General features: G+C 41.5%; 1 protein-coding gene across 1 annotated transcript in view; it reads right to left on the bottom strand.

The window, feature by feature from the left end:
* Window positions 1-3,159: 3,159 nt before the first annotated feature.
* Window positions 3,160-24,970, bottom strand: part of ston1.S (stonin 1 S homeolog) — a 29,557-nt gene continuing 7,746 nt past the window's right edge. Inside the window, exons 2-4 of the mRNA XM_018265050.2 lie at window positions 12,533-14,421; window positions 7,695-7,897; window positions 3,160-3,364 (exon numbers count right to left, since the gene is read on the bottom strand). Of these exons, the coding sequence (XP_018120539.1) occupies window positions 3,290-3,364; window positions 7,695-7,897; window positions 12,533-14,387 (2,133 nt within the window). The 5' untranslated portion in view covers window positions 14,388-14,421 and the 3' untranslated portion in view covers window positions 3,160-3,289. The remainder of the gene's footprint in view (window positions 3,365-7,694; window positions 7,898-12,532; window positions 14,422-24,970) is intronic.

Below are 24,970 nucleotides of genomic sequence, written 5' to 3'. Positions count from 1 at the left end.
AACGTTAATGGTTAAAAAGAGTCATCAGACAAAGGCTTTAGCACTTTATAAAATATATAGGATCACATGTACAAGCACAGGGTAACTTGTTTGGCACCGTATTTGGGTTTTTAATAAAGACTATTTTCTGTTTTATATAAGTACACACTTTCATTATACATTTGAATACTATATTGTGACTGCTAGCCCATTTACATAGCCTGACACATATCCATACAGCCACGGCTGGAGCCATTGAGCCCAATCTGCAACTCTTCAAATGCTGCCAACATTTCCTAACAGCCTTAGGCTGACAGAGGATGCTGGGAGTTTTACTTCAATAACATCAATCTTGAGGAAAATGCAACATTGTAACACAGAAGTGTCCAGATATCTATAATGTTATCCTGTACAAAATACACAGGCAGGGTAGTTATGGGTTACAGGTATGGGATCTGTTATCCAGAAAAAGGTTGTCTCCCATAGACGCCATCATAATTAATTAATCCAAATTTTTTTTAAATGATTTCCTTTTTCTCTGTAATAATAAAACAGCAGCTTGTACTTGATCCCAACTAAGATATAATTAATCCTTATTGGAAGCAAAACCAGCCTATTGGGTTTAGTTAATGTCTACATGGTTTTCTAGTAGACGTAAGGCATGACGATCCAAATTACAGCAAGATCGATAACCCGGACTACCCCAGGTCCAAAGCATTCTGGATAACAGGTCCCATACCTGTAACTGAAGGTGATATCTAAGGTGGTCAGGAGGTACACTTGCTACAGATACTGGGCCCTTAGAAAGTTGGCCTAGAACCTAATTTGCCTTAGAAACTTTGTTTGGAATAATTAATAGCCAGAAGAGAGTTTAATCAATAATAATAATCTAACCCCAATATCCACTTGCACTCTTCTTGGTAAAGTTATTAACCACATCAATTGGCTGACATTATAAGTTTTGCTTTGGCGAAAGGCAATAAATAAATACATTTCTAAGAGCCACAATACCCTTAAATGTTTATACAGAATTGTTTTGGTGTTGAGTAATATCTCTACACATCTCTGTACAGGCTGTGAGAAACCCAAACGCTCTGCTATGGAGAGAGCCATTACAGCCATGTTTGGTTGACCACACCCCTCTCCTGCAAAGCTACGCCAACTGCGGTTTCTTGCTAAAGTATTACAGCGCAACAGGGGGCAATAAGAGGTGAAAAGGAAGGTTGGAACAGTTAGGGGCTGATTCACTAAGGGTCGAATATTGAGGGTTAATTAACCCTCGATAATCGACTAGTAATAAAAATCCTTCGACTTCGAATATCGAAGTCGAAGGATTTAGCGCAAATACTGCGATCGTACAATCGAAGGATTATTCCTTCGATCGAACGATTAAATCCTTCGAAACGAACGATTCGAAGGATTTAAATCCAACGATCGAAGGAATATCCTTCGATCAAAAAAAGTTAGGCAAGCCTATGGGGACCTTCCCCATAGGCTAACATTGACTTCGGTAGCTTTTAGCTGCCGAAGTAGGGGGTCGAAGTTTTTTTTAAAGAGACAGTACTTCGACTATCGAATGGTCGAATAGTCGAACGATTTTTAGTTCGAATCCTTCGATTCGAAGTCGTAGTCGAAGGTCGAAGTAGCCCATTCGATGGTCAAAGTAGCCCAACAAATACTTCGAAATTCGAAGTTTTTTTACTTCGAATCCTTCACTCGAATTTAGTGAATCGGCCCCTTAGACAATGAGATCTTTGATAAGCCAGGATCCTTTTCATGAAAAGAGTAACCCATTATAAATTCATGTATTAATATGTCCATAAGACGTCTATAAGGAGGCAATTATAAATAAGAAGATATACAGGTATGGGACCCGTTATCCAGAAACCCATTATCCAGAAAGCTCCGATTTATCGAAAGGCCGTCTCCCATAGACTCAATTTTATCAAGATTTTTTAAAATAATTTCCTTTTTCTCTGCAATAATAAAACAGTCCCTTGTACTTGATCCAAACTAAGATATAATTAATCCTTATTGGAAGCAAAACCAGCCTAATGGGTTTTATTTAATGTTTACATGATTTTGTACTAGACTTAAATGAAATCCACATTATAGATAGATTCATTATCCGGACAACCCCAGGTCCCAAGCATTTTGGATAACAGGTCTCATATCTGTATTAATATCCCTCAGTCATTAAAGAAGCCACTCCTGAGTTAATGAGACTAGACTGAAGATAACAGGTCCCATACCTGTACATATATTGACTTAAAATCAATCTTCAGCAACCATTCCTCAATTCACATCTTTTTTTACAGGTCTGGTTAATGGGGATGCGATGGAGCAGACTACACTGTCCCATCAAACGATTCTGTAGTGCATTGTAGTCAGTCACAAGAGGGGGGTTGTGGGTGCACTCCTAAGGCCATATAAAAAATATTTAAATACAATAATCCCCTGTCTAAAAAGTTATGATCATAAAATTGGTAAGCCGCCATACCACGTCAAGGTAAACCCCATACGGTGGTCCCTAACCTGTTTACCTGTGATCAAAATTTAAAACCTTGGTTTCAATCTGGACTAGATCCTCCCCCGCCACCTGCATATGCGGCTTTTGAAGGGGAGACTGCCCAGACCAACGCCCATTTAAAAAAAAAAAAAAATGTGATTGTGAAGAGACTATAATGAAGGAAAAGTAAAGTTGTATATATAAGTGCACACTTGTGTGTGTATGTGTGTGAGTAGAAGTATAAGTACAGGTGTGAGTATAGATTTAGAGGGAGATGAAAAAGGAAAAGCTAAATGTGGAGTGTGATAGGTGTAATGTGTGTGGGTCTGTGCAAGTGTTACCTAGTGATAAGTGCAGCAAATATAATGAGAGTCTCACAGGCGTTGGTAATAAAAAGGCCAAAGCCTCCCCAGCCGCTAGCATTTGTGGCTTTTAAGGGAGAAAAATTGCCCAAACCAAGGATTAATCAAAAACAACAAGGACATAGGGCCACCGTTAATTTAATGGGGTGGGTATGAGGGTGCACTAACCACATGAAGCTCAGCCACAGCTTCCGGCTACATTTCAGGCCGTATGGGGTTTACCTTGACGTGGTATGGCGGCTTACCAATTTTATGATCATAACTTTGTAACAAAAAATCCTGTTTTTCTCTTTTTAGACAGGGGATTATTGTATTTAAATATTTTTTATATGGCCTTAGGAGTGCACCCACAACCCCCCTCTTGTACCTGCATTGTAGTCAGTCACTTCCATTCCCTGTGAGTTGGTTGAAGGGATTCATTTGCATAATTGTCCCTGCTTTATTGCGTTATGCAATCTCCAGGCCTGCTCGGATCTTCTCCTTCCGTTTTTATCCGTTTTCTTTCGATCTCCACCTGCGGTGAGGAAAAAAAGGAGAAAAAAGAAAGTCTTTCAAGCAAACAGTAACATTTCTTGTGAAATGTATTTGAAATATGTAACTAGCTTGCAGTTTGGCCTTTCAGAACTTTTTTGCACTGCCGCTGTTTAATTTTCATCTCACACTTGGCTGTTTTGGCCAATATGCCACAAGTTTTGTGAGGAAAAACAGTCTCACTTGCTTTGACATGGCGTTAATTATTTTTGTAAATACTAATACTAAATACTACTGACAAATGAATGCATAATTCCATTATTTTGCCCTGCTTTATCCTCCGAAAGGTGTTTCTGTTTTTATAGGAAACGAAAGCTGACCCCTTTTCCCGTATTTGCTCCAAAAGATACATATTAGGGATGCTTAGCTTAGTGTTGATGGGGTGTGGTTACCTTCTTTGGGGGTGACACCAAACCAAAGCAGGGTTGCTAACAGGTCCAGCCCATGAAAATTACACCTGGTGTTGTTATTAATACTGAAAAAAAGATAGTAAAGATGAAAAGGGTGGTATTTCCAGAAAGTGTAAAAACCCTACATATATATCATAAAGTAGTCAAGCAGGCAAGCTACGAGCGTGTTCCTAGTCGGTTTGGAAACACAATGACTAGTAGAGGCATATGATTCTATGTGAAAGACGCAGTCAAAGAAACATTACAAATAGTGAAATGAATGGTTTACTTTGGCAGTCTGCAGTCAGGAAAGAAATTGAAGTGGAGACGGGTGTAAAAGAAGAGATGAGTGTATAGCTGAAGATATGAGCATCCAGGATCAAAGACTGGTATAGAGAAGATATGGACAAGTAGGATCAGAGACAGGAATATTGAAGATATGGGCATGTATGATGACAGACTGGAATACAGATGATATGGGCATGTAGGATCAGATGCTGGTATAGAGAAGATATGGGGCATGTAGGATCAATGATTGGTATAGAGAAAGTATGGGCATGTTGGATCAGATACTGGTAGAGAAGATATAGTCATGTAGGATCAAAGACTGATATAGAGAAGATATGGGCATGTAGGATCAAAGACTGATATAGAGAATATATGGGCATCCAGGATCAAAGACTGGTATAGAGAAGATATGGGCATGTAGGATCAGAGACAGGGATATAAATGATATGGGCATGTAGGATAAAAGACTGGTATAGAGAAGATATGGGCATGTATGATGAGAGACTGGAATACAGATGATATGGGAATGTAGGATCAGATGCTGGTATAGAGAAGATATGGTCATGTAGGATCAAAGACTGATATAGAGAAGATATGAGCATGTAGGATCAGAGACTGGTAGAGAAGATATGGTATGTAGGATCAAAGACGTGTATAGAGAAAATATGGGCATGTAGATCAGAGACTGGAATAGAGAAGATTTGGGCAGGAACAGAGACTGGTATAGTGAAGATATGGGCATGTAAGGGATGGCACAGATATACAGAAGATGTAGGCTTTCAGGCGAAAAGACAAGATATGGGCATGCAGGAAAAGGGGCTGGAGTACAGAAGCTATGGGACATGCACAAATGAAGTATACATAAGATACATAAGATATACATAAGATACAGACATGCATGATGATAGCCAGTTATACAGAAGACACGTGCCAACAAGAGAAAAGACAGATGTGAAGGAAAAGTTAAAAGGATAGAAAATGGGTGTGTATTATTTGAGCAAATAAGAGTAAACGGATCCGCATACACACAAGCTGCCCCCAGTCATATGGCTTGTGCTCTGATAAACTTCAGTCACTCTTTACTGCTGAACTACCCCCCTCTGCAGCCGATCAACAGAACAATGGGCAGCTAACCAGATAGAAGCTAACCTGACACCCTCTGCTGAAGGTTTGTGAAGATTCACATTCACCCAGGTCATGGTATATCTGTAGAAATAAGTCAAATCAACTGGACTTGCTGTGTTTTTCTTGAAGGCGTTTCACCAGTCATCCAACTGATTTCTTGATTTCTACAGCTATACCTCTGCTGAAGGAATTGTTGGCATTGCTTAAGGTTCCCCATCTAGTGGTAAACATGAGAATAGCACCCAAGCAGAATAACATTTTAAATGGTCGAGTGAATTATTTGCAATGGAAACAGTGTCATTTAGAAATAAAAACGCCACCATAAAATCATGACAGAATCCCTTTAACAAGAGCTAGCAAGCCGCAAGTTCCCCAGAGACCCACCAAGATAACGAGGAAGAAAATTTCAATGAACCTAAACCGTTAAATGTCTTTTCAGGAAGCAGATAAACAGTTTGCAGAGAGTCAGGCGTAAGCACTTTTGTAGAATATCATCGTTCAAAAAAAATACGATGACTGAAGCAAGTTTATTGCTGGCGCAGTATAAACGGAGCAGTGTTTCTCCTGCTCTCCCACAGTTACTTTTTATTTTACCAGGCTGTTGTCTTCATTATTTTTTTGTGTCCTGCAAGAGTATTTTTATCCCCTGCGTTTCTGCCTGAGCTCCCTCAGCTTTATTTCTCCCCCAATTTTCTTTACACTATTAATCAAATAATTGATAAATGTATTCTTAGAAAAGCTGCTTCTTCCAGATGTTTATTTACCCTTAGATCAGCAGCTGTTGGGTTTTCTTTCAGTTCAAGCTCCACTTTGAGGTTCTTCCTTTAATCACGGCTCCCTTTAGTAAATACAGGGTTATAGATATAGGAATACATCAGCCATAGTTCCAAAAATATCCGGGGCAGCAAATACCCTTACAACCCAAATCACAACTGTCCTTCTAGCTAAGCTTTCAGGTGTATCTTGGAGAGGACGTAAGCACCTTAAAGGGCATGTAAAGGCAAAAAAATAAAATCCCATTTATACTTTTTTTAATGAAAAAGAAACCTATCTCCAATATACTTTAATTAAAAAATGTGTACCATTTTTATAAGAAACCTGACTGTATGCAGTGGAATTCTCCCTTCATTTACTGCTGTGGATAGGAATTGTCAGATGGTCCCTAACTGCAGAGCAGGGAAACAATCATACTTATGAACAGCAGGGGAGCCCTCGCCTTACTTCCCAGCCATGCAGAACTCAAGCAGCTTTGTTTATGACGATCCCTAAGCAGCCCAGACCACACTGAGCATGTGCACAGTCTTGGTCTTGCAAAGATGTTTAACAAAGTTACAAGATGGTGACCCACTGTGGCCGACTTTGAAAGCATAAATGATTTGTTTGATTAGGCTTGTGGTGCAGTAAGTTCATGTTTATATTTAGTATACAAAATACAGCATTTCTAGCCTTATTCTATTTAAGACTTTACATGCCCTTTAACTGGCCTTTAGGCTGAGCCTCACTTATCACTGTTTTATTCACCTCCCAGGGGGAACAGCCAATGATTTTGGAACCAATTCTTTAGGTCAGTGATCCCCAACCAGTGGCTCATGAGCAACATGTTGCTGCTCTCCGACCCCTTGGATGTTGCTCCCAGTGGACTCAAAGAAGTTGCTTATTTTTGACTACCTTGTTTGAAGACAAGTTTTAGACATAAAAACCAGGTGTACTGCCAAAGGGAGTAGACTGTAGACTTGAAGTCCACATAGGGGCTACCAAATAGCTAATCACAACACTTTCAATTCATTTTATTCATCTAACGCAGTTCAATAATACAAAGTAAACATTTAATTGTTTTAAACTGTAAACAAGTTGGGATAAAGGTACCTGGGCTATACTTGTCTATATGTTTATGCCATAGTCAAGGGTCTGGATTCAGTCAGGTCACGTAGTATCTCATGAAACCCAACCCTTAAAGGATAAGTAAACCTTTAAAATAAGTGAATGTAAAATTGATGAGAGTGCTATTCTAAGAACTTTTGCAATTTACATTCATTATTTATTTTCTTTTTATTCCAAGATATTAAGGGAAATATGTACTGTTAATATGAATGAATTTTGTTACAACAGTGCCACCTGCTGGTCAGTTTCTGACCAGTCTGACCACCAAGTAGTCAAGGAAGTTGTCATGAGAAAGAAAGAGGCTGATGTTATTCTGCTTAGGAAAAAAATTAGAAACCTTTCTCACATCTTTCCTAAGCAGAAGAACATCAGCAGCCTCTTTCTTTCTCTTGACAACTGAATGATAAAGAACTATACCGTGTTAAGAGTTTTGAAGGACATACCTGTTTCTCACATATTACTGAAACATTGATGGAAAAAGAATCTCTAACGTGATAAATGACTTCGTTAAATGATATCGTTTCCAGTATGATGGACGTGCCGCAAATTCATTGGAGTGGCCGCCAGTGAACCAGTGTCCGTGTTATTGGCAAATATTACAGCACACAACATGCCAAAAGAAATTCCTACCTGCAAGTTGTAGCAAGCTTTCCGCATGATGTGTTTGTGCGGCTGCACGTCGCTCTCTATTCCCACGGATTTCACCTCGGCCCCGGAGGCGGTCGCAGCAGGCATGACAAAACGCACCTCTGCGTATGGTTTCCAGTCGTGAGGGATCTCCTGGTCTGACCCCAGCTCCAGTTTACAAGACAGACTGTGCGGCTGATCGTGACCTTTAAGAAAACACTTGAAGTGTCACAGGGCTATAGAGAAAGCCTTGACTATACATTAAAGGGGGTGTTCATATTACAATTAACTTTAACAGAGTCATTCAGGAGATCACAGCAATGTTTGCATGACACATCCCAACTTACCCCCATCCCCAGAGCTCCCTGTTACAGGGTCCCACCTGACTAACGCTTCTTAAAGGAGAACTAAACCTTAAAATTGACTGTAGTTAAAATGCCATATTTAAAATACTGAACTTATTGCACCAACCTAAAGTTTCAGCGTGTCAATAGCAGCAATGATCCAGGACTTAACACTTATCACAGGGGGGTCACCATCTTGGAAAGTGTCTGTGACACTCACATGCTCAGTGGGCTCTGAGCAGCTGTTGAGAAGTTAAGCTTAGGGGTCGTTACTAATTATCCAGCAGAAAATGAGGTTTGTCTGTAATATAAGCTGATGCTACAAGGCTGATAATTAAATTCTGATGCTAATTGCACTGGTTTCTGTGCTGCCATGTAGTAATTATCTGTATTAATTACTAATTAGCCTTATATATATACTGTGACATTTCTATTCTATATGTACTGTATATTGTGAGTGAATCCCTAAGTTCAGTAAGTGACAGCAGCACAGAGCATGTGCAGTGAATCAGCAGAAAAGAAGATGGGGAACTACTGGGGCATCTTTGGAGACACAGATCTTCCCTGCTAAAGTGGTTGCCTTGGGCTGGTACAGAAACCCCAAACATCATGTACAACATTTCTAGCCACTTCTTTAGTTAAGCTTTAGTTCTCCTTTAACTGGGTCAGGTACATTTCTAGTGTCGCGTCAAAAAAAAATGCACGCCGGTGCATTTTCGCCAGCCGTTTCGCAAATTTTTCGCTGTTTTGGGAAACGCCCCAAATTCGCCCATCACTAATGCTCAGCATTATTTTGTGACATCATATCCTGTATTTAAAAATAGTCAGAAAAAAACGCTGGTGTTTTTAATGTGGGATTATGTTTAAAACTTGTAACTGGTAAATATCTGTTATTTACACTTTTTTAACCATTTTTGGGGCATGCCACACTTGTTTTAGGGTGGGCTCATGTCTAGGGCATTCGAGAATCTCTTTTGTCTTTATTTTGCTTCCTTGGACATTTGTAATAATAAGTGGTGACTTCAAGCATTTGCACCAACAATTACAAATAAATATAAACATATGACCTTTAAGTAGCACCATATTATACTGATGTAAGCGTAAGTATGTCAACAAAGTTTTGCTAGGAAGAAAGTAACGCTAGAGAAAATTTGATAAGAAACTTTTACACTGATGAATTTTCGCCAGCGTTCCTTTGCCTATACGAATTTTTGCGTTTTGATGAATATGCGTCGTTATAGCAAATTAACATCTGACGAAGTTGCGCAAAGTATGGCGAATCTTTCTGAAGCGAAAATTTGGACCTCATTAAGTGTAAAAACTAAAAAAAACTGTAATTCACCAGGTAAAAGCTGTCAGGGTCCTATAGAAGTCAGTGGGAGCTGCACTCATCTTATTATTGGACTTTTAGAGGTTTTCTGATTTTTTTTCACTAGTAATTGTCCGAAAAACTCACATTTTCAGAGGTTTTCGTGTTTTTTAGGTTGTTAGTCGTACTTTTTATAATTGGATCTTTTAATAATTTTTATGGCATTTGTGATTTTTTGAGAAACAGAGTTTAACCGTGGTTTCACAAACCCTTAAAATGATAATGTTGGTATGATGTGCCCCAAGGTGTTGCACCCAATCCAGCTATTGTTTTGAAGGATTTACGTAGATTTCATAAAAAGGTTGAAGTGCAAATTTTATCCATTCTTAAAGAAATCACTTTTTGATTCTGGTTATGGTTCAGATTTGTTTTGGTACTGGCCAGATATGTTGTGCATGATACAGTATGTGCCCATATAGGGCTTCCAATAAACCGAAAGGGGGTTCACGCCTGCCTCCCAGCTCTGCACATTGCAATTTCATTTGCATTCCTATTTAAAGTAGAACAAAAGGAATTATGATGCAAAGTGTTAAGGTGGCCATATAAGATCTCGCCAAACGAGTGGCTCTTTCCCCCGATGTGCCCACCAAAGACAAGGCAATATCAGGATGACAATGATTGGAATAGGCGCCGAACCTGTGATCGAGGCTAGTTAACGCCTACCTTGGCATCGATTTTTGGGCAGATATCGGTTGGAAGGCCCCATTCACTCCGTCTAAAACACCCAAAACCAGCAGCTTAAATCTGCCCATGTATGGCCACCTTTAGAAAGAAGAAAAGATGGCGGCATGGTGCTCCTACAGTTGTACCCTGGGCTGGTGCAGTTTTCAGCAAAAGGAACTCTGGCTGGGGTATTAGGTAAGTTATTAAAATGAATGGGGACACCTAACAATGTGGCAAACCCATTGATTTACACTTTGTTTCTACTTTAAAGGTAATTCTGGACCCTGTGTGCTTCCATCACTAACAAGCAGGGTCAACCGTGCTGGAACATGTAATTGAACAAAAGCTGGTGAGTTAAAATGGCCACCATTAGGGGCATAGAGTGTGCGGAACTCCCTACAGTCCCTCATCAGGTGTGTTCCCACAAACATTCCCATTTAGCCTACAGTAACACAAAACATCTGATGGGGGCGGGCAGCAGCAAAGATTCCAGCCAACAGACACGGCTTACATTTTTTTAAAGGTGTATGCATTGCGCTCACTACCCACAGGAGCCAACATCAAAGCTGAATGCACTAAGGACTGATCAAGAGCATTTGTTCTGCCTTCGGGTCAGGCGTCCGCTCCCACAGGGAAGAATGAAATCAATTAACACTTGTCTTGCTGTGTAATGGGATGGATAAATCAGCGGCACGTGGCTAATGTGTGCGGCTACAGAGCTTTGGTGTTTTCTAAAAAGTCTAGCACTGACTATTAAACATTTTGGAAACAGCAAGGCAAGAAATAATAAGCATTGTGTGCTAAAACACAACATACAGTTGAATAGCAACGCAAAACACAATGGGGTCATTTATAAAGTTTGCGCAGTGCATATTTATTCGCAAATGGTTGTTTTGCCCAAGCGTATTCCTGAACACTAAAATATTGCACTGCTGTGCCCATCTTTCCGGTTTTTGCGAATTCGCATTGTGCGAGGAAGTTGTGCACGAAAATAGCGTTGACAGCAACTTAAATTTGCAATTTGCAAAACTGTTTTGGGAATGTTTTCTCTACCTAAGTTGTGGCGTAATTCAAACGCAGAGTGTGCGCATAAATATTCACAATTTGCGTTTTTTGCCATATCTAAGAAGCTCTTATAGACATTCGCAGTGTGAAAAAAATTTGCAAATCTGATTGCACACTCTTATTTAGCTTTATAAATATAACCAGGTACAGGGCAAATATATTCACTGTACCTTTACAGGAGCACCTTTAACGCATCAGTTACATGTATGTGAGTGCCATGTGCCAATCTGTCAATTATCTTTAATTATGAGGTGCGAGGCAGAGCCTGCTCAGTTACAAGAGAGGCCTCTGCTTAACACCCGTTACTGAGCACATAATGTTGCAGCTCTTGGATGAAGTGCAATTGAAGGCTGTGTAATTGGATACCCCCATGCTGCCATTTATCTTTCAGGTGCAAATATACCTATTTAATAACCAGAGTAAATACTTGTACCTCTAGTCTAGAGGCATATATAGTCTAAGCATGGGAATATACACCCTCTTAATGTCCTTAGGGCTCTTAAACGGGCGGTTTTGTCTGCGCTCCCCTGCATTGCGCTTTCTTCTGTACAGCCGCAGGGGAGCGCAGGAGTAGACGCACTCAATTATTGTGAAGGGGGCTGTACTCACACAGACACATGTATGCGATGAACGCAGGTGTAAATGCAAAATGCTGCGTCCCACCTGCGTTTGGCGCTTACATGCGTCTGTGTGAGTACAGCCCCCTTCACTATAATTGAGTGCGTCTACTCCTGCGCTCCCCTGCGGCTGAACAGAAGAAAGCGCAATGCAGGGGAGGGCAGAAATAAACGCTCATGTGTAAGAGCCCTTATACAGGTCAGACAGTCCTAATTTGCTGCCCTGAAATTAAGTGGTAACTACTGTAAGTGGGTTGGGTTAAACAAGAACTAAACCCCCCAATAAGAAAAACCCCATCCACTACCTTACATAGTCCCTGCTTTCTCCCTTATTCCAAAAAGTATCCCTGAATATTATGCTCACTTATTTACGCAGTAGCACAGTGGAGCTCATGGGCGCCATATTCCTGATCTTTGGTCTTCTTCTGTAAGGGATCGCCAACATGGGGGTATTTGGCACAAAAGTTCCTTATATTGCCGAAGGAAAGAGGATCCGAAGATGGCGCCCATTAGCTCTGCTGCGCTGCTTTGCATATATAAGTGAGCATGATATTCAGGGACACTTTCTGGAATAATGCCCTATGTGGGGGCGGGAGCCGGGACTATCTATGGTAATAGATGGGGCTTTTCTTATTGGGGGGTTTAGTTCTCCTTTAAGGAAAGAAAAAGGCTTGACAGGTTCTAATTGACTATTCTGGTCATTAACACTTTAAAAGTAACAGACTTACTGTACTCTATACATAGCAAAGATTGTTAAACTAGATAGAACAAATGTATATTTACTGTTTTTATCTGGAAGTCGGTCAATCTTCCACACAACAGCCTTGAAGGATTTTTCATACTTTGCTGTTCCAACAGTTACTTGTATTACTGGCTCGGATTCTATTTCGTAGGTTGATCCAAGGCAAGTCCTTCTGTTCATCTTGGTTTTTAAGGACCGCTGCCTCTGTAGACTAACCGTCCAAAGTGCTTTCATCCATGTTGCAGGAACTGGAAAGTGTATTGCAATGTTCTCACAATATTTGACTGAACTGTCGGTAAAACTTGGAGACATGTTCAGGAAAGCCTGGAGCTCCACATAGGCTCCCTGTACTACCGCTGAGGTCTTCACTGAAAATGGAAGTTCTTCCCCACTGAAAGAAGTCTTAAAGCGCATGAGCTCAAAACGGCAGGCGTCAACTGGGATAAATTTAAGGACCCTCGATGTCTGGAATTCATGTGCTTTAACACACTTGTGGAAATGATAGTTCGTTATGGCTATTAGCCTTTTATCACTGTCCTTATCAAAATAATCCCTACAGACATTCTGAAGTTCAGCATCATTCAGTGTTAAGAAGCACTCTGTACTGTTGTTAATGAAGCAAAGGCAGTGCAAGCGGCAAATAACAGAGGTTTCTGTAGTTTTTCCTTCTTTGTTGATCCTGCCCCAAAAATTGTCCACCAGTTCAACAATCATTTCTGGTTCTTCGTAAGTCTTCTTCTGCTTTGTCGTCGGTGGGAGGTTCATTAGCTCCTCTTCTACTGCTGTAATGAAATCTTTCAGGTCCAGGTAATCGGTTGTTCCCAGTTTTAGCATCTGCTCAACTTCTGCTTCATGAAAGACTTCAAGTTTTGGGTGATATTTCCTTTTCTCAGTGTAAGTAACATGCTCTATTTTAACAGTGTGGATTTTGTCTGAAACACTGAAGTTCTCCACCTTTGGCTCCGACAGCCTGCAAAACTGCCCAAGCTGGAATTCTTTGAATGGTTTGTCAAGGCCCTTCTCATAATACATTTGCAAAATCCCCCCAGGTAGAACCGTTAAATATATGGGTCCCCACTGCCTAGAAGACATCATGTTCTTTTTTTCAGGAATTCTTAACATGAATTGCCACCCATCTTTTCTTTCATTTCTGAAAAGACTGTTCGGAATAAATGAGGGGCTATCAGTCTTTAAACAAGCAGTTGGATGTTTCGGATCATCAGGTGGATCTTCCGTCTTTAAGTGTTGAAGTTTTTCACAGACGTAACTAAAAGAAAGCTGATTTAGACTTTTCTGATGATTGTTGCACGTTTCCTTTCTATTTATCTCATTGTCAGATGTAGAAACCCCAATGGGGGCCTCGTTATTCCAAAATTGGCTTGAAAAGGCACATCTGATTTGAGGGCATTCGGTATGAGCAGGTCCAGACTGACTTGCTAAATAATTATTACATGGGTATTTGGGAGTACTTGCCTTGATTGGGCTGGGTAATATTGGTAAAGCAGAATTTGTCAACAGTGGAATGTTGGTTGATACTATTGGTGAGTCCATGTACGAATAAGAGGAAATCCTTGAAACGTCAGCATTAGGGTACAGTATAAAAGACCCTGATGTTGGTGTGGAGGGGGTGCCTGAATTATCTCTATTAGGTGTACAAAGAGGTGTGTTCCCTGGAGGACTTGGACTCATAAAGAAATCAATTACTGGCGATGTATTGGGAGTGGTGGGGTTAGAAGCTGAAGCACTTTCGTAGGACTTATTGTACAGATTCAGTTTAAGCCCACTGGCTTTAGGCATGTAATGATTCCCCTGGGGGAAATGCGAAGACTTTGGGGTCGGTTGGAACAGATTTTCATCATCGAACGTCACCCAGTTTTCTGGTTTTGCTGAGAACATTTTCTTTGACTCGATTAATTATTGCCGGAAGTACCTAATAATAAGCAAAATAAAACCAATCAGTTCTTTTAATGGTTATCTTAAGAAACACAAAGATACAGATATCTTAAACTATTACAGAGTAAGAGGCAGATTTCCTAACATCTGGTAAGTTTTTCCAGCTATATATTTCAGTGAAATAGAATAATTACTGCTTTATTACTGCAATGTTCTTAACTCATGCAGATCAGATATGTTTTTGGCCAAAACACGCACTCAGGTCCCAGGTAGAGTTGACCTCCTGGGTAGTTGTCCCCTGGCCTCACATATTATATAAACACACAGAAACATTCCTTCTACCTGATATCCACCTACTCTCTTTCAGATCAAACAGAATTCAGATTCTGTATTCTGAGACATACACAAGTGTGACTCAAGCCCAAATTTATACAGTGGGATATATTTTTAGACAGAAAATTGAGTTCTTGCTGAACAAATGTCAGAGCTTCTCTGTAAGCATCATTTGTATGCCAAGCCTGTTGCTTTTAATTGTAAGCCATCAGTGCCGCATAAGTCTGAAGTCATAATAAGAAGAATAATTAAATCTAAATTTAAAGGCTACAAATGCAAAGCTGATGTGATTTTGAAAAGTTTTTCATGACAAAAAACTTACCAAAGTGTCAAATGGTAAAGGTAATTTTTTTATTGTGCGTATAGTGGGTTTTTCTTCTGCAATATCAATAAATGCCCCCTAGAATGTCTACCTTTAATTTGTGCGAGAGGGGCCCTAGATATCAGGTTCTCTGCCAGGGTCTAGGAGCCCATTAGATCTGCAAACTTTGCCAAGTCACTTAAGAAAAGTTGATGGACAAAAACAGTCCAGTTACAATAATCCCTTTCAAGTCATCTCACCTTGTCTTCAGTCTAGTCTCATTAATTCAGGAGTGGGGTCTTTCATGACTGAGGGATATTAATGCAGGTATGTTATACAGATTGCTCGGGAACCAGTGTTTTCTGTATAATGGATCTTTCCATAATTTTGATTTTCATACATGAAGTCTACTAGGAAACCATATAATATGAAATAAACCCAACAGGCTGGTTTCATTTTAAAAATTGGAGTCAGCTGAAGGCCAATATTCCAGCACTGAGGAGTCTGGCATGCAGGCTTAAATAGCCCCTAAACGAGCAATTGCTCACAGCTGGGTAGAGGGCACGGATTCCTGGAAGATGGAGGCAGTGTCATAGACTATATTATATTGCAGGCAGTTGCCGCACTGGCTCCTGTGGCTCAGGCAGGAGGAGTAGTGCAACAGGTCCCTGGTTTGAAACCAGTGAGTTCCTAGCAAACAGACTATTCATCCTATGGATCATGCATGGCTGCCAGAGACTCAACATTTTCTCTAAATGACTTTAGCCAATATTTCCAAGCCTACACAAGTCAATAGGACGTGGAAACCAACTGACAGTAAAGATTGCTAGGAATATAGATCCAAGAGCCGATGAGCGCTACCTGGATTTACCTCTGCCTTCTCCCTGTCTGCATTTGATGCTATGCCACATTTTGACGTGAAAAGAATATTTTACCATCAAAGGATATTTAACCAGTTACAAACAAAACATTTCCAAGACTGAATATATTAGGTGGGATAATGCAATGAGATGCTGGAAACAATAACAAGACTCTAAGACCCCTAAGGCCAATGGCACGCTGGCGTTACCTCTGCTGGCAGAGACACAGTTGTTACTGTCAAACAGTTGACAATAAGTCTATGGTAGACTGCATGGGTGGTGCTTTTCTCCAGCTTATGTGCTATTAGCCTTTATATCCTCACTGGATTCACAGTCCGACTGACGTGACAAAAAGCAGCATCAGTGTTTGGTGGGTCCAAGAGAAATGTCTATGAGGCCATGATCTTTTCTACAGTATCGAGCATTGAAAAGTTTAAAGTAACTCAACTTGCTGAGTAATCTTCAAAGCATCCGAGTGGCAAAGCTTTATGAACAGAAAAGAAATGACCATCATTGTACAGAGTCAGAGCAAAAGGGATAGGGCTGTCCATCTAGAAGTTTAGAGGCTGAATATGACCCTCAATAGGAGCTTTATAGTCTCCGGCCTAACCAGGATCTCCACAGGCTTCCTTGTAGGACTTTCGTATAATCTGCGCACAAATACTGACCGTGCTGTTTTCAAATATATGGCCACCACGTGGGAAACGTTGGACGACATTGATCAATGAAACATCTCCAACCTTCTAGAACAAAATGCAATTATTTACCCAGAGCCTCAGGCTGCCGAACTTTGAACTTGTTCTTCCACAAGACGACAAGCTGGACCTGAAACACTAACCCTATGCACAACTGATGTGAAGACGGACAGTTATGTATAAAATACAGAATATTGTGTAAACTGGAAAAGCAGAGCACACTCTGGTATGTGGAATAAAGAGGATAATTATTACAAGTCGTCAATTAAAAAGGAAATTTGTCTTAGAAATACATTTTTGTTTGCTCCAGGCATAAAGATTCACAGACAAGTCATTTTCTAATGGTTTTAAAGGAGAACTAAACCCCCCCTTAATAGAAAACCCCTATTCCCTAGAAACCTTTCTCAAATCTTTCCTAAGCAGAAGAACATCAGAGCAGCCTCTTTCTTTCTCCTGACAACTTCCTTGACTACTTGGTGGTCAGACTGGTGGGAAACTGACCAGCGGGCGTCGCATTTGTAACAAAATTCATTCATTTTAACAGTACATATTTCCCTTAATATCTTGGGGGGGAAAAGAGAATAAATAAACAAATGTAAATTGCAAAAGTTCTTAGAATAGCACTCTCGTCAATTTTACATTCACAAGGTTTACTTATCCTTTAAGGGGCCACCAACACTGAGCTTGGAGCATGTGCAATTGGATCCAGTCTGGTATTAGCGCCAACTGCACCTGCGCCAGAAAGCTCTGTAAATTGGGAAAGAAGAGGATCTGAAGATACACAGAGGGATATCAGGTAGAATGTTTGTATCCCAGGTGTTTACTTGCTTATAGAATATTTTATTTTCCTATAAGATTTTACACTGTAGGTTCAGTTAAAATGTGTTTTGTACCCTTACATCTACACAATATCAGCACTCAGTCCCAGCCAGTGACTTCATTCTGCTAAACAAAAAGCAATTGTGGCCCAATTTCCTGACTATGTCACTGTTGGCAGGTATGTAATAGATTGGGTTGCGCTGTGGGAGTCCGCGGCGCGCGTCAGTCTAGTAATTAGGCACAAGCCCAGTTACATCACCAATGTCACATCACACATGCTTTTAACACAACAACACACTTGGTTGTTTTCCAATGATTAACCAGCGCCACATCAGTCACACGTGGGCCCTGCACGGGAGGGACTTTAATGGTTCCCAGTGTCGGAACACGAAGCTGCGAGAATTAGGGACAAGTCATTACCTCATTTATGGGCAAAGATCTGCAGCCTGTGTGGCCTGTAGCGAGTGCTAGAACTGAGACTGGATCAAAATCTTCATTTATATAATGCCAACCCTGCCCCAGTGGAGCTTACACTCTAAGGGTCCTACCATATTCACACACAGTAGGGTCAGTTTTTTTATCAGGGGCCAGTTGATTACTTGATTAGCTGGCCCCCCATGTTTCTGAGAGCTGCTGACTTCGGGAAGGTATGGACGTTTGAGGGGCCCTGGCCACCAATTTTCTTATAATGTGGGGTGGGGACCCTGGCCACCAATTTCGGCCACCAATTTTTTTTTCTCATGTGGGGTCCTAGCCACCAATATTTTTTAATGAGGGGGGGCTGGCCACAACTGTTTTTTTATGGGGGCCCTGACCACCAATATCTTTTTTTATTAACATGTGGGAACCCTAGCCACCAATATTTTTTTTGTTTTTTTACTGTGTGGTGGGGGGCAGACCTGTGGGGTGGGCGGACCTGTAGGTGGGGCTTGCGGTGGGTGCAGCCCAGGGGGCCCAGGAAATTTTGTCGTATGGGGCCCTGTGATTTCTGATGGCGGTCCTGCCACTTGGGTACAGAGCCCTGGTTGGAATCGACTGGACCAGTTGCCTGCTGCCCCTATGCAGTGCACATCGCAAAAGCCTCAGAGATGGGGAGCACTAGAGCTGTAAGCTGCACTTAGGAAGAAGAGGGTCAGAAAGTTTTGCAACTTGGGTGGGTCCCGGACACTCCATTCTAACGGGGAGGGTTGCATCTGAGAAGCTGTACAGCAGCCTTATGCCTCCTATGCAGCAATCATAGTCTACTGAGAACTACAGAACGTTCATTTTTGATTCCAGCACCAAATTTGCCGCAAAACAGTAAAAAGACTTATTGGCACACAGTGTACGGCTGCATCGCTGCACATCCCTCAAGGTGAGAGCCCATGCCTTTACTTGACTCCTGCTCTCCCGCTGCACTGACTTCAACCCCCTCATTGACACCGACTTCATTCCCTGAGTTGACAGAGTTCTCTTTGTACTGTCAGGAAAATCAGTGCTTTTGCATGTTGCTCCTATCTGACCTGCCATAATGTTCTATTACGTCTCAATTACTCACTTCTCTGGGATTTTTGCAGACTCGTCTTTTGAAAAAGGCTCAATTGGAGGCAGCCGTGTAAAGCTCGCTACTGCCAGCTAGTGGCACGGAAATCACAAAAAAAACCATCCGGCAAAGAGCTGGTTTTGACACTGAGTCTTAAAGGAGATTAATAAGATAAACGAAAAAACCTTAATTTTGTAGGCAATTATGAATAATATGTGGTGTTGGTGTCACATTGTGCATAAAGTAATATTATCTTTAAAAATAGCCCCTTTATTAGAGTTCCCCTTAGAAGCTTTCTGGTCCCTGTCTGTGTTACAAATGAGCGATGGGCGTGTCCTAACGGTCCCTGCCAGTAGCACAGTAGAAGGGGGACAGCCAATCACAGCCCTGCAGTCACACAAGCAAAGAGAGGCTTCAGTTCCCATCAGTTTAGCCTAGCTGCTGATTGGTTCCTATCCTAAAGTGCAGTGTGCTGTGTGCCGCCGGCCCCCCTCCCCTCCTATGTCCTGACTTAACTAACGACAGTGCTGCGAAATATGTTGGCGCTCTAAAAATACACGTTATTAATAATAATGACTCAATAAACATAGTGCTCAATAACATTTGCTCCAGGTCATGGCCAACACAGGTATCAGCCCATGGCACTTGGTTGGGGGGGGCACAGTGCTGTTATGTTTCATTAGCACCCAGATATCTTTGCACAGACTAGGGGTGGGCACATGCATAGTATCAGATCTTTTTTATTATTTGAAGCCCAAAGTACGTGCTTCTAATCATCCAGTGAAATGTGCAAAATAAATGTGTATAAAGGTGCCAAAAAGACCATGAAGGGCCCCTCTGTTCCTGATCCACAACCCCCCCCCCCACCAGCCTCTGAACACCTGGCTGGAAAGGCAAGAAGGGGTCCCTTTCTCCCCCACCCTCCAAACACAAGGCCTTAAAGTGCAGGGCGACAAACAAAGAGGTGATTAAAAAAAAAAAATGGATATTAAAAAGTCAAAATGTACCTTGATACTGCCCCAGCCTTTGGGCCAGGATTATAAGACTGTTCCTGCCTAGCCAGATCACCAGGGCAAAGGAGCGTGTGCAGCATTGTATTGCAATGACTGTGCCAATGCCATAATTATCACATTGGGACCCTCACCCCCACATGAATTTCAGGCACCACTGGGTTATTAGTTCTGGGGCTCATCGTACCTTGAGCTTCAAAGCTGCCAGCCAGACGTATGAGAATTACTATTCTGCACGAGTCCAGGCCAAGCCCATAAAAGGACATTTGTTGGCACAGTGCTCCCCAAACTAGTACCCTGGTGCACCCTATTTACTTTCCAGTTACCTGAACATCGCTTTAAACACAGGTACAGTATGTTAAAAATTAATTGTACAGGACATTAGGGCTGTGACTTCAGCCAAAGGCTGAGAACGTTGGATGTTGTAGTTCAAAAACAATAGACATCCTGGGCTTATATGGTGCATCTTGCATTATACCTGCATTGTCAGGAGCTTTCATGTGTGAGTTATTAATTATTGCTTTACATAGGCATATGTGGTACTTAACATTAATGAATCCACCTAAGCTTGTTTTCCTGTGTATAGGGGGGCATTAGCCAGTTATTGGAAGGGTACAATATACAATCTAGACTCATAACCTGCATCACTCTGGAAAGGAACAAAAGGCCAGCCAACCAAGTCAAAGCCAAGTGAATCACAAGGTGTGTTCATTGCTCGATTAAAGGCCAAAAACTGCTCCCTTTGATGAACGGCACACAAATATTATTAACATGTATTTATATAGCACCAACATATTGCGTAGCACTGTAATCATCTAAGATCAGGGATGGGCAGTACCATTCTGCTACTGGTTCCTTCATTTATTGGTGTCTTCATTAAGTAATTGAATTAATGGGAGACTCAACCTAAGCCTTAGCTAGCAGCATCTTAAAAAAACAGCTATGCAATTGGACTTTATAGTTAGATGAGAACTGAACCCATCTTCTAAGTATAGGGTCCCCTTCTCCAATTGCATTAAAGCCTCAATTGGTTCTGCTACTCTTTACCTGACCAGAAAAGGCAGAGCTGTGTATTGACGTTGATGGCTGCCATGTTTGGCCCTGCTCTTTCTGCCCATCTGTGGTGGTGACTGTTGACCAGGAGTATGAGCACTGGGACCCAGTCTGTTCCTGAAATCCAATGAGCATGCTCCTAAGTCTAGCAAGAGTCATACCTCCTCTAGCAAAGATTTTATTTCCGACAAAACTTTGCACAGTACAAGTATCAGAAGCTATTAAAGGCAAGCGAGGTGCACTCTTTGCTAATTAAATGATTGATAGAACATCTAGTCAATATTTGGAGCTGGTATATGGGAATATTACTTTCTGCTCCCTGGAGAAAGTGAGATACAGTTATTAAGGATGTCCTTTGTTCTCAATGCTGGTGGGATGTCAGCCCATGAAGACACTGAAGGTCTTTATCATTGGCAGCTTTATGTGCCTCATTGCCTCCGAACTGCCTTCCCCAAATCTACAGAAGTGTCCCAATACTAAACGGGCCAGCTCCAGGTTGTGTGAATGTAACGGACTGAAAAAAAGGAGCCATTATTTCTAGCAGACCAGCAAAAAAAAGGCATATGAGTAACATTATCCAAATGTACATGATCTCATATAAAGTAATGGAACATTTCCTCCTGACAAATCTCAAGACGTACAGTATAAACTGCAAAGTGAAGATTCATTGTCCAATAAAGCCCTTCCATTTGGCTGCAATACAACCGTCTCCATCCCAACCTCTCTGGAACATCTTCATTTAATAAACCTGCTACATTTGTTCAACAATCAATGTCTATAAGTGCATTCTACTGCGCCTGATGCATAAACTGCAACATTGTCATCTCTCTCAGCCGGCATGCACCACACGGTGGTTCTGTCTCTCTCTCATACGGCACTTCATTTTAAGGGAGACATAAAGATTTAAATTACAAAAGCACTCACCGTATAATTCAATTTAGAGGGAAAATATTTATCTGTGCAGTGTGAGAGCAGAGTGCAGAATATTCCATCTCAGAATCACCATTCCTGCCTTGCCTACAGGATTCTCCAAAGAAATTAAATCAACAGCTCCATCTATTGCTCCATCAGAGATCCCCAACCTTTAGAAACCTTGAGCAAAAAGGAGTTGGGGAGAAACACTAGCATGAACAATGTTCCTGGTGTGCCAAATAAGTGCTGTGATTGGCCATTTGGTAGCCCCTATGTGGATTGTCAACCTACATTGAGGCTCTGCTTGCCAGTGCACCTGGTATTTATGAAACCAAAATTTTCCTCCAAGCCTGGAATTCAAAAACAATCATCTGTTTTGAGGCCACTGGAGTGCATCACATCTAACATATATCAACTCGGTAGAAGCTCTTCTTTAGTCCTGCGATCCAAGAGCATATATTTTTCTGCATTTAGCCCAGTGGTCCAAGTAAAAACATTTCTGCATTTGGTTCAGTGGTCTAAGTGGAAACCCTCCTGCATTTACTTCAACTGTCCAAGAGGAAACTCTCTTTTTGTTTTAGTCCAGCTGCCCAAAAGCAAATCTTTTCCCTGCATTTAGTCCAGTGGTCGAAGTAGAAACCCACTAACTGGCAAATATGTTCCTCCGTTTAGTCCAGCAGTCATGTAGATGCCATTCAGCATTAGTCTAATGGTCCACATGGAAACCCGCCATCTGCATTTAGTCCAACTGCCCAAGTAGAAACCCTCTACCTGCATTTAGTCCAACAGTGTAAGAAGAAATGATCTTTTTGCATTTATTCCAACAGTCCAAGAGAATACACCCTTTTTGTACACTCCAGCAGTCCAAGAGCATTTTCTTCCTGCATTTAGTCCAACTGTCCAAGTAGAGCCCCTCTAAATGCATTTAGTCCAACAATTAGAGAAGAAACTCTCTTACTTAGTTTAGTCCAACAGTCCAAGAGCAAATCTTTTTTCCTGCATTTAGTCCAGCAGTCCCAGTAGAAACCTTCATCCTGCATTTAGTCCAGCAGTTCATGTAGAAACCTTCCTGCGTTTAGTGCAGTGGTCCAAGTGGAAACCTTGTAGTTGCATTAAGCCTAACTGTTCAACTGGAAACTGCTTTCTGTATTTAGTCCAGCAGTCCAAGACAAGGCTGTATTGAAGGCCAATGCCACCCCAGGCACCAGACCTTACAGTGCCCCCAGAAGTGACATCACAAGCATGGCGGGTGTGTGACATCACTTCCAGCTGGTCATTTCCAGCTTTCAATACAAGCCCTGCGCCCCTCACTCAGTTGGAGGATATATGCAATAAGCATCCTGCATTAGGTTGAGGGCAGTTACTACTTTTTCTTTTAAAAATGTGTTCAATTATATAGGCGCCCAAGGGTCACCCCCACAAGCTGTCGCTCTAGACACAGGCCCTTGGACGCCTATATATATAAAGCTATATAAATAAATATGGCCCTGATCCAAGATCAGACGTTTTCTTGCATTTATTCCAGTGGTCCAAGAGGAAACCCTCTTCTTCCAGTCCAGATAGGACCCCTGTTTATGCTTTTGGCCCAGCAGACCCATCACACTTTAGGCTTTTGCTCCTTGTTTCCAGTCTGGTATAATCCATCTCCCCCTGCTATTTCCCATCTCTGGTTAGTTTACAAAGCACAAAAGGCATATTTTCTTCCCTCATTATTTTCTAAAATGACGCACTGACGTCAGTTTAACCAGAGAATGTTTTTTCTGCAACCACAGACCAAAAACACAAAATTAAAAAGTGAAAAGATTTGTTGCAGCCGCCTGAGTCACCCAAAGGGCAGGCATGTCATGTACATACAAACCGAGAATAACTCAGATATACATTGAATTTATTTTCCTCCAACTGACTGTCAAATGTAAACTGACCCGGGCTCCACCGTTTAAAAAATACACATTTTTCCTTGAAGATTAATTGTTTCAGTGTGTTTTCACATACATTAGGGATCTGCTGTCGATTCCTAGCAGTTGTTGACGGTGGGACTTGCAGTTCAACAAACATCTGCAGGGCACACGTTCCCAGACAATTTGGAAATGAATTTAAGGTATTGAGCTCTCACTCTCTGGCAGATAATTGGGCAAAGGATTGTATGTGCTCGTCTCAAACAGCTAATCACAAACGTGTGCTTTTTAACCCAAAAATGTGGCAGGAAATACCAATTGGATTAAAAAAAAAAAGAAGTTAAGGAATTTGCTCGGAAAATAACGTTGTTCCCAGAACAATGGCCTCTGTTTACATAAGGTTTTTCTTGAGTATAAACATAAAAAGTGAGAAAAAAATGAAAATCCCTAAATAAATCTACAGTTAGGAAAATCTTGCATGCCAAGCAGGGACTGGGCCCAGTGCCAAGAGCAGAATCAGGGAACGTCGTCGGCACGAACCTTCAGCAAAAGGAGAAACTGGAGAGACAAAAGGAATAGACTGAACTCTCCAAACCACCGGCCGTTCAACTAAGGGGCAGATTTATTAGTAAAAGTTTGTTTTTCTCTTTTTGTGAGTGGAGGCAACCCTTTGGCAACAACAGGCGCCATTTCTGCCATGATGACACTTTACTAAGAGCAGCAAAAGCCTTTTTCCGTAACTTTAGCCAGTTTTTTACTGGGGTACAGGGGCACGCTAGACTACTCACCCCCAGGACCAGTCTGACTTTAGGAACCAGATATTTATGTTTTTATCATAAATTCAGCTAGGTACCCTAGTACTTGGATCTGCTGTCTCAAGTGTCAGCAGACCCAGAAGTCAGTGGTACCTCTTGCACAACCAACATGGCGGTGTGTATATATTCCTTTTAGCTATAAGGGCAGGCTTTGCGCTGAGCGCAACTATAAAGCAGGGCAAGGATCGTCTTTGGATACATCAGCATGCCCCCGGTGGCAACCCATGTATGATCAGCATGCCCCCTGGTGGCAACCCATGGATGCAACTGGTGATTGTCTCTTTCAATGAGCTAAAGCCCAACATGCAGGTCCCAGATTTCTGGGAAATAAAATCCCAATACTTCCCTGTGTTTTTGTAAGTGACCAGTTT

The sequence above is a fragment of the Xenopus laevis genome, chromosome 5S, assembly GCF_017654675.1.
Source record: "Xenopus laevis strain J_2021 chromosome 5S, Xenopus_laevis_v10.1, whole genome shotgun sequence".
Taxonomy (NCBI): Eukaryota; Metazoa; Chordata; class Amphibia; order Anura; family Pipidae; genus Xenopus; species Xenopus laevis.
This window is presented reverse-complemented; position numbering and strand designations above follow the sequence as displayed.